The sequence below is a fragment of the Typopeltis vanoorti genome, chromosome 10 (assembly GCF_054136105.1).
Source record: "Typopeltis vanoorti isolate ZY-2024b chromosome 10, IOZ_Tvanoo_1.0, whole genome shotgun sequence".
Lineage (NCBI taxonomy): Eukaryota > Metazoa > Arthropoda > Arachnida > Uropygi > Thelyphonidae > Typopeltis > Typopeltis vanoorti.
The window spans coordinates 129,411,769-129,432,896 of record NC_143558.1 but is presented as its reverse complement, the minus strand read 5'-3'; the positions used below and the strand labels follow the sequence as shown (position 1 = coordinate 129,432,896).

Below are 21,128 nucleotides of genomic sequence, written 5' to 3'. Positions count from 1 at the left end.
TGTCTAAAATACTCAATAACATCTTAAATGATTATAATTTCTTTTTTTTATTATTATTAAATGAATGGATATAATCGCGTGTGTGCGATGAGAGAGAGAGAGAGAGAGAGAGAGAGAGGTCATAAATCCACCATTCCTTGTATTTTAGAAAAATGATATACATTCTTGTGACCCAACCTTTACGAAATCAGTGAATCAATAAATTAATTTTTATAGGAATCCATTCAAAAATAACTTTTTTGGAATATTTTTTCATATTTGACTTCTTTTTTACTTATATAAAACTTATTTTATGATTTTGTTGATGATTTTTATTATTAATAATACAGTATTCGCTATTTGTATCTGTTCCGAAAAACGCAAGCACATCTGTAAACGAATGGGTGTGCAATCGTATTTCATTTCCATAGAATAAAGAAAGTATATGTGATAACTCACGACTTCCTAAGAAGAAATTCTGCCAGACATTAATATCTGCTTTTATTGTTGCTATATCTTGTTGCAAAAATTGTTCTAAGAACTTTGTGTGCAGTAAAATACTGTTTACAAAATATTACCTAAAAATTAATTACTGCTAAACAAGACAGTGAAATCCAAAGATAATAGAAGACGAATATATGGACGCCTGGACCTCTATGTTAGGTAGTGCCATACCAAAGTAACTCAAGCCAAGAGTTGAAGGTTTAAGCCATCGGTCATTTTCGAAACTTTAAAGTTTCAAAGTCAAGACTTAGGTTTGAATTTAAGATGAATTTAAATTTTATGATTTTTTTTCTCCATTATATATTAACATATTTCAACTAATAAACAACTCATTGCATTTTATTCAAACAGGTACCGACACTATGCTGCATTTGACTGAAGGGCAAAAGCTTCTGATCTTGGCCGTGTGCATCGGTCTGTTAGCATTTACCATTGTCCTCACTGTGTGTGTCGTAACTCCGTTCTGCTGGCTACATTCATGTCTCTCGACTACCATCCGTAAGTGTTTTGGTTTTTATGTTTTTAATAAGCACTGAAAGTAGATCAATAGTTTAGAAGATGAAAAAAAAAGAAGTATTTCAGAAATGTTCAGTATGATATCAAAAAACTGCCCGAGGATTGTGAAACGGCCTCCACTGAAAGATCTTGCGATTTTCCAGCACAATAACTGACTTATCCTGAGGCTACGGTTTCTTAGATGCAGCAACATATGAACTACTGTTACGCGAAAAGCTGTTGTAGTCAAGCTGGTGCGAGAGCAGCGACACCAAACGAAGTTCTTTACAATTCTTTGAAAAATATCAGTTTAAAGGAAGTTTTAATGTATAAGAGTATTTATTTATTTATTAGACAAGATGGAATAGATTTCTCCATTATTGTGTGAGTAAATGAAGGCAGTGTCTAAAGAAATTTTTTCCCCTCCAAATTAAAAAAAAAAAAGTTATATCTCACTTCTGGGTACATTTTATACGCAATATTAATTCATATAGATAGTAGCGGACTCATTTGTTAATTCAAATGAGTCCGCTACAGATTTATTGAAAACTAACTATTTGACCATACATTCATTAAAATTAATCGCATAAACTATTTCTTGGGCTCTTACTCGTGATAAAAATATTACTTTACTTAATTATCGGAAATGACTTCATTTACATTTATTTTTCTTCAGAGATTTCAGATTTGAATTTCGAATTTATTCAATAGATTAATATAATAATATATTAATTTTTCAAATAAATGCTGATAGGTGGCGTACCCTACCATTTTGATTTTCATGATTTCGCATTGTTCCGTGTTTGAAATGATTCTTAACATCTTTTATTTTATTTATTTATTTTCGAATATGCAGATTTTGATTGCGACTCTCTTCTTTCCAGAGGGCGGGCCAGTTCATTACAAACAAACCAATAGCTAAGAGAGCGATTTCTTTTATTAGCATTAATAGTGGTTCTAATACTTTATTATTCGAGAATATTTTTACCAACATATTCTTGTGAATTAATATTTTTAATATGAAATAATAAAATTCTTACTGCTTCGTAAATAAAATTGCTCTCCTAAATAATTTATTTATTTTCTCACTGTTGTTTTAGTTTGGCAGATCACTGTCGTTTGTATATGTGAACGACGTTGCTAAGAAATATAAACCTATTCTTTTAAAACTTTTAGCCAACCTTCAGTAGTATAATTCATAGTTATTGACAGAAATTAAGACGTGTTGTATATTATACTTGAGGAGAAAGTGTTTTCATTCACATTTAACTTTCTACAAACAGCCAGTAGGATGAACTGCAGTGACCCTTGTTATATCTCTAAATCCAAAAACGGGTTAATTTTCTACAAACTTCTGAACTTATCATGTTAAACATATAAAAATACTTGTAAAATTCACCTCTTCAACACATTTAGTGTTTCTGTAATGAAGGATAACTAATAATACGCGAAACTACAGAGAAACCAAGCGAACCATAAAAACCATCCAGTGCCACCGAAGTGCAAATATTTTGCTGCGCGAGCGATGAGTTATTGCCGACAACTTTATTCAGTGGCAAGATCCACAAAATAAATTTAAAATGTTGTTGCTTCTCAAACTCCGTGTAGGGACTCACTCAATAAGTAGAGAATCGTTAAATCCTATTCACTTGAGAGTAATTATATTTTTTTAAGTTTAATTAGAATACATGCAACGACTAGTACTGGTTTCATGTATCATCATTAAATGTAAAAAAAAAAAATCCTGTCAAGTATCTGAAGCCTCTTTTGTTATCAAGTATTTGAAGTCTCCATATTATCTGGCAGTGCATTATATTTTCTATTTTATTCTAGTTTCAAAAGCATGTAACCTTTTAAGTGGCCCATAATTGGTATCCGGCATTTGCAATATTTTAGGCGTTTCAATATGATCGTTAAAATGTTTTTCGATGTTCGCAAAAAAAAATAATTTAATTTTCGTAATAGGTTGTACTGATGTTTAATGTAAGTTGACCTGCAACAGGATTATTCATGAACTTACGCATAAAGTACTCTGGATTGGTGAGAATATTAAACCTATACTAGTGCGACAAAAGTAAAGACGCTAAATAATTAAACATTGCATTATGCTGGATGATTTTTTAAAGAAATGTATCGAGACGTTCGGAATTTAGAAATCGTAATATTTAAAAAAATCGCCATGATTTGAAATAAAAAGTAAAAAAAAAAAAAGATTTAATTAGATATACATGAACTGTATTTGTATTCTTTAGGCATAAGATCAAAAGGAAAAAAAATATGGGAAATGAAGATGTAGAAATAGTAGGACAGAAGATTGGTTTGGAAATCTAAGCGATGGTGACAAATGAAGGCTGCAGTTGTGAACAGAATAAAATATGTCAAGTTTGGCGCATATGATCAATGATGTTACTCAAGATTGTATTCATTCGGTGTATCTGCGACAAGAGGTATCTACGACAACACTACTACTCTTTGAAATGTATTATTTATCTTTACTTCCTCCATCAATTCACGTGCAGAAATTTGCGGCGGACGTAGTTTGTTTGAAGAGGAATAGAAGTCCATGAAAAATTGTTTTCAAAAATATTTTCAATTTTGGAACGTAGAGTGGAAAAAAAGAATGCAGTTCCAAGTTGGGAGGAGAGAATATTCTTATATTTCATAGTTCATTTTTTTTGAAAAAAATCCCTGTTTCTAATCGTTTGTTTTCTTTTCTTACTTTCCGTGATCTTTATTTACTTTGGGAATACTGTTTTGTTTTTCTTTTTCATTATAATATGTATGCATTGCAATGTATGAAAAAAATAAACCTTGCAGCGTATATTTTCAGTGAAATCAAATGCTAACTGAATAGAAAGAACTTTGTTCGTGCGATCTAACAGCATTATCTAAATACGACTTTACCTCTTCAATAACTGGTTGTGACTAATGCAATTGTTTTTTTTCTTAATTGCAATCCGAAAGTTCCTGGACTTTTCTGCCCATGAAAACAAGCTAGTTATACGACTCCAACTAAGTGAATTAACCACCAATTAATTGCAAGACAAGCATTCAGTAGTAGAGTGATATCACTTTGGAAATTCTTCAGATGCCAAAGCTATTTTTACATTCGTGTGTAAACATCGCCACAAATGTAACTTCTGACGATATTTATGCTTGGAAATGAGATATATAAAACCGTTATATTAGTTAAGGGAATTTTAAATTTCTTTATAACATATTTTTTTCACTGAATCCGAGTTTTCAGAAATTAATATACATTCCAAGCTTTATTTTTATGGAACACCCGTCGATCAGAACATGCTTTTTGACTGCAGCTCTCTGAATTTAGAAATACTAAAAAATAATTCAGTATATTGCCTACCTTTTCTGTATTTGGCAAATAATATATATATAATATATCTATGTGTATGTGTGTGTGTTGTGAATCTTCACTGTTGACTCGCTAGTCGTTATGAAAAAAAAATAAAACGAATTAATTAAATAAATTAATAAAAATATTAAATTATGACTTCGAAGTGTGTATTTCGTTACTTTTAAGGTTTTTATAATGTTATTTTGGTTTTTTGTTTGAACGTTTATAAATTACAGGATGTATAACTAAACTTGTTCTCAAGAATCGCATTGGAATAAGTTCTTCTTTGTGAATGAAATTACGCTAAATGAAAGTAAAAAAAAATCACTGCTGAAAATTTTGTTTCTCTAGAATGAAATTTTGGATCATTTTAAAAGGGGGGGGGGAATATCTTACGTAGAAAACAAGTTTGAATTTAAATGAACAATCCGAACCATAAAGAAAAATGAACAAAAAATTAGAACACTTTTGCTCCAGGATCTTCAATTTCCGCAAATATGACAGCTCGGTCCCGAGCGACAATAATTGAGAAAATGGAAAATCACTCAGTATTTGGATTGACGATAGAAATAATAATAAAAAAAAAACTGTTTAAAAAACGGATTTCTAATTTTTTTTAAAGGCACTAAAATGTATAATATTTAAAAGAAAATGGTGAATCTTCTGTTAACCCGATCTCTCTTTGGTTCTCTCTCTCTCTCTTGTAATTTGTTATCTTCAAGGATATTGTTTCATATAAATCCTTTCTAGATGATAATTTCTGTTTTTATTATTCTTAGTGTTTGATTTAGTTCTTCCGGTATATTTTCATTTAATTTGTTTAGTTATAATCTGTTTTTTTTTTCTTGTTTTATTTCGGCTGTAATGTTTTTTTTTTCTTCACTCCTCATTGCTATGCGACACTTTTTTAGTATTAATTTTCACTCTCTCAGATCTCCTTTGTCCACTAATCCTACGGACCAGTCCGTCAGCTTTCTATTTGGCGTCTTTGCAGAAAATCTTTTCTACCACTAACACCATCCTCGCTGTGTTAGAAGCACCGGAGTATGTTGTCTGTGATATTTCCTGTGCAATTAGTGGAGCTCTGCTTTCTAAAATTTCTTCGTTTATTTATTTATGTATTTTTTGCGATAGCTTGGAATGTTATTTACAAAATTTTTAACTTTCTTATGTCTTTTTTCCCCCTAACCCGATAGAACAGAACTTTTATAGCTGTTCTAAACGAAACTCTTGGATTTTAAAATCATGTGATGAGCTATCAAAGATAATAACAGAGTAAAATTTAAGGCTAGATCTCAAAAAAAAAAAAAATCTCAGACGACATGGGACCATTATATAACTACCCTACCGGTATATTATGGTACTACTTTGTTTGATAAATCAGATAACAAGGAAATAAACATTTAGTTCTTAACATAACAGACTAAAGTGCACTAAAACAAGGTAGTAAGAGGAGCAGGAGAATAGGTTATTTCTAGTGACGCTTAGACTTTAAAATATTCGTTTAAAAATGAACTAAGACTTACCAGAAGTGAAATTTAACACGATCAAGAACTGCGTTTCTAACGTAAAGCGAGAATTGACATAATTCTAAACTTATTCCGTCAATCAGAAGCCCATAAAGTGTCTGTCACTATGATGGTAATTCAAAGGAGAAAACAAATGGTTTTGTTTCTCATAATTCCTGACATAAGCAATTTAGTGAGTACGTTACTTATGCAAAGATGGAAGTCTCTACCAACTTTCGGTAACCGAAAACTGTCAAAACAGCGAGTTTATTATTCCTCGGTCTAATGGGTAGTCGTGTTTACGGCCCACTGTTGCCAGCCAAACTTGATAAACTAAGAAAAATAACATGACTAGTTATGTGGCATAAAATATGGAAAACATAGAAAAACGCACTTAGCGTTACGAATATAAGTACAGTGACAAGTAACGCAGGCATTTATTATCTACTGCAACGGAGTTTGCTTCGTTAGGAATTTTTGTTGTTCTCTGACAGCATATTAGTAGTACAAATGTTTAATGAGAAAATTACTTCTCCTTAAGAATATCATATCTTTATCCTCCCCGTTTAAAATACTCCTGAACATTTCCTGTTTCACTAAAACTCCACCTAAGAGCTCCACCATGTGAGTATTACCATATTTTGTTTACTAATAAGCAAAAGAGTGTACCGCCATAATAATTTCATAAAATGACTCATTAAAGAATGCAGCGATCTTAAACCATCAAAACATAGCCAAATTCGCTGATTAAATTCACGAACTCCCAGTTATAAAATTTTAGTGTGTTTAAATATTGATAATAATTAATTATTTATTTTTTCAGAAAAGAAGCGCAAATCAAAATATGGAAGTGCAGAATATCCAGAAGAAGAAACTTACATCCAGTTGAAAGGAAACCCACAGTACACTGTCGAATCTGGACCTCCCCTTAAGCCATTATGTAAGACAGCATCTCACGGATCGCATTTCGGTAACAAGCACCGAGAAGATTCAACTTACAGTAGTATGTCTTCAAGCAGTCGTGGAGACGCCTCTGTATCGACCTATGTAAGTTCGTGACTGGCAGAATTATGCATTGTTTATGGCTAAGATATTCTGAATGTCTTTTTGAAAAGTGTGAGAGAATCAAATACCCATTCGTTTCGAAACTTCTCAAAATACGATTAACTGTATGTGAAAAACAAATCCCACACACGAAGGCATCGATACCTTCGAGGTTTAGTTTTATTGTTGACAGTCGTCTGCGTTGGAAATAATACAGCAGAACAAAATAAACGTATTCTGTCTACTCTAAGTGGTCAGAGAATAAGCAATAATTGCATGCACAAAAAGGCAAAAAGTGAAATAAACATGAAATATTATTTTTTCTTATATTTCATGTTTATGAAGAAATATTTTTGTTTGTTGCTGAATTCTCATTTGATGCAGGTCACAAATAATAAGAATATATTGTTCATTTTATCACAAATGCATACATAACAATAAAAGTAACAGCAAAAATAAAAAACCGATAAAATGAACAATAAAGGGAAGAGACCTAATTTACGTTGTTTTGATGTATGTTGACGTTTCTAGAACAGAGTGTTTGTATTTTCGAAAATTAATTTCAATATTAATTTAGTTATTGATTTTAATAGTAGACTTGCAAATATCTTTCAGGTGAGTGTTCTATTGTTCGTTTGTAATATACGGTATTGGCGATCGTTACAAACTCATGTTTTCGCATGACAAATTCTATGCAATAGGTAGCCAGGATAAATTGAAGCATAATCTCGTCGCTTGCTTCTATTGCTTAAATTGTCCAAATGAAGAAAATGCGAAATGCTGCACAATTTTCTTAAGAAAAACACTGCTTTGCGGTATAAACAGTTTTAAGTTTTTAAAGCATGACACCATATTGTGAAATATTTTTTTTATTATTTAAACTTTTAAAATAATTCAGAAAACATGATTTCAATAGCCCTTATTTCTTCCCTCATGGTATCATATAGTGATGCGTCTTGTAACTCAGGTTTACTCTGATTTCGATTCTCTTCCATCCAGTCAGAATTAGACTTAAAAAAGTCACTGGATAATATTTTAAGAAATGTTTTTCGCTATCGAAAGCTCGAGTATATATAAAATAGAAACATTTTTAATTGTGAGTGTTAAAGCTTACTTCGTTTAGAACGCGAGGCCGATTAGATTCTTCAAGTTTATACAAAGTGGTAGATGATCTTAAATTGATCACACTATATTAAACATGCAAATTAATCTGTTTCATTTTTGTATGGAATTAATTTTCTCTCTCTATTTCTCTCAGAGTGAGACATCTCTGGACGCTCCAATACCCAATGGTGATGTTGAGACAAACTATGGTCAGGTGACTTTTGGAGTTCGGTACAGAATTGAAGATGACCATAACGTTGGCCAATTAATTATTGTTTTAAGGGTAAGTTCATCTCACACGTTGTATCCTAATTATATATATATATATATATATGTATATGTATTGTAAATACTGGTAAGTGAAATCCTACATTCATCTGAAAATCGTAAATTCTGGCTGAGAGTGTAATCACCTCTCTTTTAGGAAGTACATCAAAAACCCATCACTGCATATGATAAGTTTGTAATAAATTATAAGCACTCTTACAATGATTACGTAGACGACGAATTACCGAATAAAGTGACCGAAAATGTACGTCCAGCGCAATTCCTTATCGAATTGTGATATATAAACTGGAGAAATGTGAATACTGTAGAAAACATCAGAATCAATAGATTTCCACCAGAATTGGAATACAGTCGTCTTTAGGTTGCCTAAGGTCTTCCCTAATAATTTTCACACAATCGGCAAAGTAGAAGGTTGAAGCTGTAGGCGAATTCGACCCTTTATTTCTCTCTTTACGTACTTCATCTAAAAATAAGTAATATCCAGGAGCCCCTCGTGCATAGGCGCTGCGGAACTGCAGCACCCCCACTTTTTCTCGATATATAAATATATTTATTAATTTATTTATATTTGCTTGTAATATTTAATTTTATCATCAACAATTCTATACAATTCTCTTATTTTGTATAAAAAACAATAAAAATCCATCTTGTAGCACTTAGGAGGGATAAGGACGCTAGCAGCACTGTGTTTACCACAGTGTCATATTGCTACGCGCGCAAGCATATGCACGTCACAGTGAGATGCGAGCTATTAGCGTAATGCGGCACTGTCCGTCGCGCAGTTCCACTGTTGTTTATATGCAGTTTTCGCCAGTAGTAGAGTGTTCGTAGTGCTTACCGTGTTTTTACTCCGGCTCTTTAAATATTTGGACATTACAATTAAAGACATAACATTTGTTATAGTTTTTATTTTAGAACATTATTGGGGTTATGATAATGGATTTTATTTCTAAGTTATTTTGAATTATACAAACTGTATAATTTTATCGATAATAAACAATATTTTTTCATGTTTAATTTTTTTTTTAATTTTTTACCATAATTTTGATATTTTATCCAAACACATATACACTGTATTTACAGTGTGTATGTATATTTAGAAAGTTGCAGCATCCCCACGATTTCAGGCCACGAGCCGCCACTGGTTATAACAATCTGGACTAGCTTTGTTTGATGCACAAATCTTTCCAGCGCGCTTCTATCCCTTTTTGTCAGCTTCTCTTCTGATATTGACGAATTCCTTGTCACATTCCCTGTTTCCATCTTTCATGATGTCAGGCAGATTCGGATCTCGGGATGCCCTAATTGTGTTTTCTGTCGCACAAACTGATCGATGGCTAATATGAACACCCCCCTCCCCTTGATAGAAAAACTCTCGGGAAAGTCGGTTAACTCGAAACCGCTTTCCCCGTACCAATATCCTACATAAATACAGTAATGATTCAGCAGCAATTCAGTGTGCTGATATGTCGCTGCGGATATTTTTCACTAGCATGGAGTATTTGGAAAAAATCCTGTGTTGTAACAAGGTTCATATTACAGCTATACATATTTATTGACTAACACGGTTGCACAATATCTCGTAGTTTGGTACCTCAAAGTCTATTCATAAATGATGCAGGCAGTACATTCACCTGTTTTGCAAGAATAGTTTTTATCTGTGTCAACAATATGCAATGTTATTAATGAGATAATGCGATTTTTTCCATATAATCATCACTGAAATTCGTAGGATTGTGCCTGCCGGGAAAAAACCTGATACTCGCTCTCGACATGCGGATATTTATATCTCGTCAAAGTTGGAACGGAAATTTCATTGGTTTCTTCATGGTATCCTTTGACCTCTTCGTGGTATCCACAGGAAGCAGTCCTAACGTTCTTTTCAAGGACGTGATACGTGCCAAGGAATTTTGACTCTGTTTACGCGTGACACATTTAAGTTCGAAATATTCTTGTGTTGGTATTTGTTTAGAGTTTGTCAAAGTGAATTTAAGATTAGATTGGAGTTACTAATTTAAAAATGCAAAAAGAAAAAAGATTGCATTTTGATTTATTATGTGGTTGGAGCAAGTGACATCACATGCCATAACTATTACGTAATTATATGTTTTATAGATGCAACGCTATTTTATTTATTTATTTATTTATTATTATTATTATTATTATTATTATTATTAACTGCATATTTGATATCAATGAAATGCTATTTTTACTTCTCCACGAAATAAATCCGTACAGCTAAAAAAATAAAAAAATCCCTAATTCTAAGCAAGATGTGAATTCTGCATAAAAAGTGCTTTCCACAGCTCGCTGTAAAAATTGTTTAACAGAGAGATATGGGGAAATGGAGAAGGAGAAAACATGGAGCAGAACATCGTGGTATGTTTTTACATTTTGACATATTCGTCTTTGTTGTTTTGTAAACAGAAAGTTCACTATACTGATCTCATTTTAAGTGTACTGAAAACATTCGGTACTGTTGCAGCTACACTTGTTTTTTGCTCACTAAAAGGTTTTTTTTACGCGTCCCTATTTTCTATTCATCACATGCTCTCTGTATGTGGGAAGTCAACATTAGATGAATATGGTTATTTATTAATAGAGACTCTACTTCTTCGGCAGCCAAATCACTGCTGAGTGCATGTGCCATGAGGCGTGCCCCTACTTGGAAGTGAACATTCTGAAAACGGCGCAATAAACTGCAGTAGTCTGGATGTTTATAAACTCGAAATTATCCACTTAACGTAATCGATATGAATCACTTTTATTCCTTTTGTTCAGTAGTAAAGACATTGACTTAAGTGATGTGATGTATTTTTATGCGTATATTCTAATAAGATACTGTGTATAATTTTAAAGAAAAAAAACTGTCCATACATGCATTATATTTGTCTGTTCGAATTCACTTTTATTGAAAATTATAAAGATAAAACTGATGTAAGCAGAAGTTCTTTGAATTTTGAAAAAATATATTTCTATGGTACCAGATGAATTCATGGCAGTTGACAATATAGATGAACGAGTATTCCAAATAATTAGGGTGGGTGTTATCAAGGGTAAGGAAAATCGGCATTAAACTGTATCTTGAATGGCATCACTTTTTAATGTACTAAAGCAGGGCTGTCCAACCTTAGATAATCCGAGAGCCGCATTAAAAAAAAAAAAAAAAAAAAAAAGATTTATCTGAGGGCCGCATCCAATGTGTATATAGTAATTTGGTAAGCAGCAGCGACACAACTTCGAAAGGTGAACAAACGAACAACACTAATTGCGCACTAATCGCGCGCTCACGTTCCCCGTAAGCGCTCGGAGCATGCGCGTTGGAACAAAACAGTGTAAGAACTCTTCTTTGACACATCTAATATTTGAAAAACACGTGGGTATATAGTGATGTAAAAACACCAAATAAAATTACCAACATCGAGATGATCGATTAGTGATAGAATTAAAATATCTAATACGCATTCGATTCAAATTGTTATTTTATTTTTTCGCTCGTGAAAATCAAAACCCACAGGCGGGCCGCACAAAATCGCACCGCGGGCAGTGCTTTGGACAGCCCTGCACTAAAGCTCATGTAATTTTAAATTGCTTACTAGAGAAATTAACGAATACTGTGAATTTTTCTGAGTTTTGGCTTAACGAATGACGTTTGATGTTCATGATATCTGACATTATAATTTCCATTATTCGAAAATGGAAATTATTATGTTGTCAGACGAGACCAAAAAGATAAAAGAGGAAGGAGGGATGGTATTGCTTATTGGTGAAAATTTAAGCTATTACAACCACGATATATTGAATTACTGTTCGGAATATGAATTTGAGATAGAGTGGTGCATAACAGGCACGCAGTATGTTACCATAGTGGAGGTAGTAGTGATAATATTCTGTGCCAGTTACTCAAAGCGATATGGAACGGCAAATTCTTATTAATGGGGGATTTTATTATGAAATTTATTGATTAGAAGAAGAGCTGATATACACTGGATAGTAAATTTCAGGAGGAACTTCGTGAAAATATGAAAATGTACGCGAACTTACCAGAAGGAATAGAATCTTAGATTTCATACCATTTCAGGAAGTAATAAATTACTAAGAATTTTGCTTAGGTTATTTAGAGTGAATTACATATACATACTTGTAACACAAAATATCAATGGTGGATAAAAATATCAATAACGTTGAACGGAGTATTGAATTGTACGTATGACTTCTTTATTTCTTACAAGATGGCCTAAAAATATTGAAAGAGTAGAGAGGGAAGTAGGATTTAAAATTTACCATGATTAAATGCATGCATATCCGATTCGGTAAGAGATAATATTAGATGAATGTAAGTTGAATGGATGACTTTATAAAAAGCTAATAAATACAATGATTTGGATATTTTACTTAATAGACAATTTAACTTGAGAAATTCTTTGGTGCGGCAGCAGTAAACGTTGGAGAGAAGGTTCGGACGGCAAGCTAGGGGGTGAAGGATTAATAAACAAGCAATTCAAATGTAAGCGATCTTATAAAGAATGGTAATCGTTAGTAGAAGAAACCGGTGAATCTTGTATTGCAGAAGATATTCACACGAGGGAGAAAGGTTGCAACTTTAGTGGATAAAAGATTCTACAAATAGTTAGCTGAACATTATAAGTAGCTGGAGAGTTTGAAGAAAAATTGCTGCAAAACGAGATAATATTACACTCAGTTTCATCCTTCAAAATAATCAATGTATTTTCTTTAATTTAACGGAATTACATGGATTTTAAAAACGATGTAAATAAGACATCACAGCAGACTACACCATTACACTCATGTTGATTCAATGGCACAGGTAGGCGGAAACGTGTGAAGTTAAATCGCCGATAAAAATTGCTGGAGAATGTTTATCTGATGCGAAAATTGAAGATCTGATGTATGCTAATATTAAAAAAGACGTGAAAGAAATTCAGAGGTATTCGTATTAATTGGAATAAATGATTTAAGACGATTACTGAAGAAATTGGAGAATTTTTAGTTTTCATTTTGGCTGCTAAATTAACCGTTAATAAAGTTGAATTCATTAGTATTATACTTAGATTCGACGATAGTGAAGAATGCATGGTCCGAAAACAGCAGCAAACTGATTTACTGATAGAAGGCATGCCAGGCGTGACTGGATTCCTCAATGTACGAGATCATTTTTATCAATAATAGGAGCTGGTTTCATAAAGATGGATGAATCCTCGTGTTGATTCCACTGAGTCGTGCAAGGCCATAGCTGCCTTGACATATCTGTATGAAAAATCAAACTCCTACCAACAGGAATCGAGAAAAAAAAATAAGCGATTATCAAAGTCTATGACATAAGGGGGGGGGAAACAGCCAGGAGATTATCTTCGAAGTATCATTTGAAGAGTTTAAAGTTTCTAATAATAAGTGAAGTTTAAAAAATATCTTCAATGATTTTAATTAATAGCTGAATATACTAAGCCGCTTGTAATAGTAGTTGCAGGAACTTGGCTTAACAAGGAAGTTCTGAACCTGAGCTAGGTGGAAATGACTTTCACCTCCCGGTGAAGCACTCTACTTATTGGAGGCATGAAGTAGCTATCGCCAAATTTTGTCTCTGATTTCTGTCCTCTCACTTTATATACATGCGAGTGCTAGCCTTGCTGGGCATGCTCTTTGCACCACAATTATCGAACTAGAGAGCTAGTACTTCCTTCATTCGAAGGTACAACAATAAAGCAGTTTCCGCAGGGATTGGACCTGCTGATAGCATGGGAGGCTTGCCGATCAGCTGGTGAAACTCGTTATTGCTTACTCTACCAAATTATGCTTGGAGGAAGCTCGAGTATAGCAGCTTACAGGGAAATTGTCAAACCATTCTTGGACGGATGCCCTGGCACTCTGTGTGTGTGGGAGTCACATTCACAAGTCCTTCATCCTTACTTCATGCCCGTACAATTTGAATATGAAAAACATTAGCTCCAGTCTTATATGACCATAGGAAATATGACCATAATCTTTTCCATTATACAGACTGATCTTCCTCCCAGTCCCTATTAGCCTCGTATCCTGGGTGTCCCCCTTGACAATTGCCATTAACTTCGGAATTTCTATGCTTCTCTTCCATAGTGCAATCATTGTTTCCGCTCTCCTGATCCCATGACTTGTTCTGATGTAATAACCGAAATTCACCTTTTTGAGATGAGTGAGTGTCTTTATTCTCCAGAATTTCACTCAGCTTACATTACAGACGTTACGAATGCAAAAAATTCATCACCAAATATAAGACAAACTTTGTAAGGACGAAATTCACTAAGCATGCCTTCTTAAATTGCAGTCGAGCATTGTAGTCAGTTGCCAAAGCTGTTGGGTAAGACTTCTGAACTACTATTTTTCTACCTCACTCTTAGGAAAATTACAATTAAGTCTGTCTTTCTAACCATTCTGAAACATTGACAACTAGATGGTGTCCTTCCAGTTGTACTAAGGGCTTGTAATCCAGAATCAACACACATCCTGTATCACCTTTAAAGTTATCCTCCTCATCTGGAACCTATCCAGGTGCATGGAAGTAAGCTTTTATCCTGCTCTTCTTTAAAAAGGAAGCTAAATTATCCATCAGGTTATCGTTCCATTGGCCTCACCTCAATACCCCATTACTCTCAGTCACGAATATGGATTCTAGTTTTCCTCTTTCTACGGCAAACTCTCTCACTTAACCGTACTCATCTTTAGACACAGTCCATGGAATGATTGGGAGAATCTCATGTGTTTGCTATGATATTTCTAAAGCACCTGATAGAGTCGGGCACCATAGCTTTCTTTTCAAGCCACCATCTTATGGTCTGCCCCCCCCCCTAGTTAATGGTCGTTCATTGCGTGTAAGGGCAGTTTGTTCCTTATCTAATTTTCCCATCAATACAAAGGTTCTATGCTTCGTTTAACACATCAATAATCCTCTCTCACTAAAAGCCAATCACAGTCATAGCGTGCTGATGTCAGTACACACTGTTCTTTGCCATTCAGAAAACCTTGTACTACTCATGTGACTCAAACTTCAATATCTTCTATAACTAGTGCCTTAAACAACCTATCTTCTAACCGTTCTCAAGTGAGATAAAGATAACGAATTTTAATGCTACCAAAACGGAATCATGTCTTATTTCTCAGAAGAAAACCCATGTCCTCACTTTCCTTACTTTTAATAAAACTCCACTCGCCAACTTTAATCAGTTTTTTTTCTTATTTGGTTAATTTTCGCATTTAGCCTATCATTGCAAAGCAAAAGTACATCACTTTCAAATCCTCTTTGGCCTTCAAAAAACTCTTTTTCTTCCATTACTTCTTTTCTGATCAACTCCTAACACTTTTCCAAATCCGTCCAGCCTTTACTTGGATTGGAACGTTAAGACCAGTTAAAAGATTTTTATAGATAAACAAAAAGTGAGTAAGTCAAATATAATGGATGTTAGCGCTATCAGCTTACATTATCAGGTAGGATTTTGGGAGACCTATTGAGAAAGAAGTATTTTATAATTACTTCGAGTTTATGTTAAAGAAGTGATAATGAAGATGAGATGATGCAAATTAAGAAGGCAGATGCAGTGATAGATCTTATACCATATAAGGAACTTTATTGATATTTTAAAATGTTTGACAACCGACAAAGACGTTAGAGATGACATTTTGCCTTTGATATTAATGTCGGGATTAATTAATTGAGTTACGATTATTTTCAATGAATAATTACAATTAGGAATCATGGTCTGTTGATTGGAAGTTTCCATTGGAAGATACTGATTCATAAGACACTTCTTAAAATGGGGAAACTAAGCCAGTTAGTCTCATAGATAAATTGTCTCAATGACAAATTAATGGAAAAAAATAATTTGTAACTACATCTAGTACGTTTTTGAGCCTATTCATTGAGCAACGCACATACGGTTTTGTTTTGACGATCATTACAAATCTTAACTTTTCATGAAGAGATTACGAGTGTGACTGCTAGCGACAATGGGCATGATGGTGCAGATTTCCGTAAAGGTTTTAATAGTGTACCACATATGAATTTACTAATAAAGGTGTGTCAATTAGGTATCGATGATCATTTAGTTAAACAGATATGCAATTTGTTGACAGATAGGCATTAGGAATTAATGTTTAAAGGAAAGACTTCTAAGAATCATCTTCAGGAGTGGACTCTCACCTGGTTCAGTTTTCGGGCCTTTAACGATTATTTAAGTGTGCGTATTAACAACGAAATTTCAATCTTTAGTAGTGAAGTTGAATTAGGTTACATTAGTACATTGTTTAAATGACTTCAAGTCTCTTTAGAATGTCTTAAAAGAGTAGAAAAACAGAGGTAAATGGAGATTAAAATTCGATTTGGAAAAATGTAAATATATTCGGTTTGATAATAAAGTGACATTGGATGATATAATGTCATTTAATGTAAATGCATCTAAACTGAATCAGAAGAATCTAAAGAGAGTTACTGAATAAAAAGATTTGGATATTATAATGGAGAAAGAACGTAAGCTCAGGAATCATATTGACAAGATAGCTAGTTAAGCACTATAGTGTTTCATGTATAAAAAATGAAGAAGTTTTATACGAGTTTCTGGTTAAGTCAGTCTTATTATGGTTCTCAGCTTTGGGTCACCCAGATTTCTAATGAACGTTAGAAGAACTAAATTATAGAACGGAAGTCCACTAAGTATGTTGGAGGATTAAATCAGGAAGTTATGAGAGTGGATGGGTACACTGCCATTTGCAGGGCTTAACTACCAGAAGGGAGACTTAATTGAAGTTTATAAATTAGTTCATAAAAAAATAGCTATCCCATCTCTCTTTCTCTCTCTCTCTCTCTCTCTCTCTCTCGCACTTGGCTGTGCATGGGCGTACTCGATGGCATAATAAAAAGATAATGAAAAAAAAAAGTAATATTAGGAAAACTCATTTTTTCCAGAAGAGAAAAATTTATGGAATGGTCTTCCTCTAAATCTTGAGGTTGCATTCACTGTGAACATCTTTAAGAATATAATGAATATTACTGGTGGATGGTAGGTTAAAAATATAAAATTAATAGAATAAGAAAAATGAAATGTGTTGTACGTATTGGTTGGTATAGACCACTAGTTTATAGACTTGGGATTAAGGTTTTAATTATTTTGGGATTAAAGAGAATTATTGTAGCATAATTATCTCTTTTTGTGTTACTGAATAACTTACTGTGTGACGTAAGATATATCCATAAAGTTCAGATATATTAACTAATTAACTAGTAATTAGATAATAACTAGTAAGGGTAATTAGCTAGTAATAAATTTTGAATGATACTTATTTTACTCTACTGCATACTTCGTATGGACATTTAAGAAATTGATTTACTAAAAACTGTGCGTGTAGATTAGTTGCTTTTACAACATTGGTCGTTATTCTAATCAGATTTAACATTTTAATCTTAAAATTTTAAATCTGATTCAACAGGCCGCGAATTAGAATGGCATCTTGAACACGGATGCTTTTGATTGTTTTTTAGGTGAGAGATGAATTTCATCCAGTGTGAGACAGCTTTCCTGCTTATTGGAGGCCTGAAGTGGCTTTAAAAAGTTTCATGTTTGGTCTCTAGAGCAGGATTTCTGGATTATGTAAAAATAAATAAAAATACAAAAAATATAAAATTAACTTTTTTAAAAAGTAAAATCGTTAGCGCACCCACAGTACCGCTGTACTATGGGTTCTCCTGAGTGGGAATCACATTAAAAATATTAGGTCTAAGGAGAATTGTCACCCAGTTGAATAACTGGTATTGGTATTTGAGACTTTAGTGCGTTTTTGGTCATCATGTAGGCCAGGGCTGTCCAACCTTAGGTGATCCGAGGGCAGCATTAAAAAAAAAAAAAAAAAGATTTATCCGAGGGCCGCATCACAGTGCGTATCTAGTAATTTGGTGAGCAGCAGCCACACAACCTCGATAGCTGAACAAGCTAATTGCGCGCTGACGTTCCCTGTGAGCGCCCGGAGCATGCGCATTGAAACAAAACAGTGTAAGAACGCTTCTTTGACACATCTAATATTTGAAACACACGTGGGTATATAGTGATGTAAAAACACCAAATAAAATTACCAACATCGAGATTATCGATTAGTGATAGAATTAAAATATCTAATACGCATTCGATTCAAACTGTTATTTTATTTTTTCGCTCGTGAAAATCAAACCCCACAGGCGGGCCGCACAAAATCGTATCGAGGACCGCATGCCGGCCGTGTTTTGGACAGCCCTGATGTAGGTGATTAATAAATTAGTAGGATCTAGGGAGGATATTATGGATATTGTTAATCATCATTATTAATAAATTTTATTTAGTTCACATGGGCAATAAAGAAAGTAATTAATGAGATGTGTGATAATTTGTAATTAGTACTTTTGGACATCTTGTTTTTTGTTGTATATAAATACATTTATGCCTGAGGTGACACAGTATATGCCCAAAGGTTGGTATATATATATTTTTTCGGTTACTCCTGTTTTCTCCTCAAAATCATAAACATGAATGTAACCTAGAACACTCTTAATGGACTTTAAGTCCTGGTAAATCGAAAATATTTAATATATAATGCTTCAATTATGATTCAAATAAGTGCTTGGTTTATGTAGTTTTTAAGATAAGATCCAGTCACTTTATTTGAATTCGTGTATAGTAAACGTGTATGAAGACATGTACTTCAGTAATGAAACTGTTTATAATTCAGGCTGAGTGTTTCGCAGGATTTCGCATGAAGTATGACACACTTTCACCAGGTTGATTCTCATGTATTTGCAACTGGTCAATCAACGTAGTTGCATTTAGTTATTATTCATAGAAGTGAGTATTTAGTTTGGTTTTACACATTATTGACGATTATCCTATTTGGGTATTGTCATTAGACAAATAATGTTCTATCTAGTGGTCTGTGATGCTTATTCTGCACTGCAAAAATAGTTTTATGCTAATTTTTTACGTGTGCCAGCAAAAGGAAATTGCCATATCGCATATCTTGATACATTGTGCACTAGTTTCCCAGTTTAAGTTTATTTGTCGTTTATGCTACGCAAACATAAATATAAAATAGTTTCATTCTATGGGTGTCTGTTTGGTCTCATAAGTTTCGTTACTGAAGAATTGCATTAAAAACACTGTTAGAGGTTTGAGTCTAGTCACCAACTAGAGAAATTTTATTTTTAGTCAACCTCAATTTTATTTTTAGACAATTATGTACAGCAAAATGTTTTTGTAATAATATGAAGCAATTATATGTAGGCCTCGTATTTTTTTTTAATAATGACTTTGAATGACTAATGAATATCTTTAAAATGAGATACAAATTCATACAAAACCTTTTAAAAACCGTGTCTAATTTTTTTTTTATTTGCTCTATTTTCTATAGGAAGCTCAGTACCTCCCTCCGAAACAATATGGTGGAACTGGAGATCCTTACCTTACTTTACAAATGTTTAAGGAAAAGGGGCGGAAACGATGGTCCAAGAATAATGTTCCTTATCTGTACGAGTTCAAAACAGGCACCAAAAAGAAAACACAACATCCTTTGTTTAAAGAGACTTTTGTTATGGATTTAACAAGACACGATTTAAAGGAGTGCGTCGTTAGGATAGCCGCTTTTGATGAAGAAAAATATAGCAATGACAGCGAACTGGGGCAGGTGACCTTCTCATTAAAAGAGCTACAGATAGTTCCCAATGCTGAGGAGCAGCTCCATACGCTTGACTTCACGGAGCCCAGACAGGTAAATTTATATTATTTACTCTTCCGTAAATCAGACTTTACAAAAATGAATAAATCTAGTCTCATTTTGGCTAGTGTTATGATTATCATTTCTCTGAAGGAGAACATTCAATGCTGCATCTTGAATGCATTGAATTTTTAAAGGAATTCCATTTCTTTTAAAAATCACTCACTAATAATTTTACGTATACATCTCTCTCTCTCTCTCTGGCAATTATTTCTTCGCTTCTCATAATCTTCATTAAGTTTTGTCTTTCTCTATTGAAAGTATTCGCTTTCATTTATAATTCGGTAAATTTTAGCACTTCAAAATTAATGGCTGCTTCATTTCATTTTCTTCCCGATGGCTTCCGACCTTGTTAGGAAGAAAACCAGATTCAAACTCAAAAAAGAATTTCATTTCTCTCTACGATTTTTTTCGTTATGGTGCAAAAACATCAAAGGTCATGCTGCGCTAGGACATAGCAGTAGTAAACGGTTAGTTGGACAATCACAAACATCCATGCCCTTGGCCAGGACCGTACTTATGCACAGGGCCACGAGACTCTAGCTGGGACCCCGAAAAAGTAGGGCAATATAAGGGTCCCAAACAATAAGATAGTGGCCTCGAAGCGCACTAGCGCTTCCGAAAAAGTATAAGGACGGCCCTGCCCTTGGCGGGAGTATGCTGACCAACCAGACTGGCTTCCTTTAAGACAGAGGTGTCAAACTGGCAGCCCCCAAAGCAATTTCGTGTGGTCCCCGACGCCTCAAGGAAAGATTTTTAAAAAAGGATGATTGCTTTTTATAATAAAACAGAAATACCGTATTTACTCGAATATAACTCGCCCTCGCATATGACGCACACCCCTGTACCCTGATTTTACTTTATGAAAAAAGAAATTAAAAAGTTTTGCATGTACTGTATATCGCACACGAAAATAAAGTTTAATCGCTTTCACGTCGGAACAATAACTCGCTCCTCGCGGTAAACAACATGCCTTCCCCAACTGCAATTAGAGACAACTGGTATAAAAACGGCACTAACTAATGAATCACATGTCCCCTCCCACATTAACCACGCTGTTTAAACTTAAG

The 21,128-nt window shown here is 33.7% G+C and overlaps 1 protein-coding gene across 2 annotated transcripts in view; it reads left to right on the top strand.

The window, feature by feature from the left end:
• LOC150102789 (synaptotagmin-1-like) overlaps positions 1–21,128 on the top strand; it is a 155,397-nt gene that overhangs the window by 97,134 nt on the left and 37,135 nt on the right. For both annotated transcript variants that reach the window (XM_090398690.1, XM_090398688.1), the window contains exons 2-5: positions 835–981; positions 6,665–6,888; positions 8,144–8,272; positions 19,696–20,052. In XM_090398690.1, the coding sequence (XP_090254816.1) occupies positions 846–981; positions 6,665–6,888; positions 8,144–8,272; positions 19,696–20,052 (846 nt within the window). In that variant the 5' untranslated portion in view covers positions 835–845. The remainder of the gene's footprint in view (positions 1–834; positions 982–6,664; positions 6,889–8,143; positions 8,273–19,695; positions 20,053–21,128) is intronic.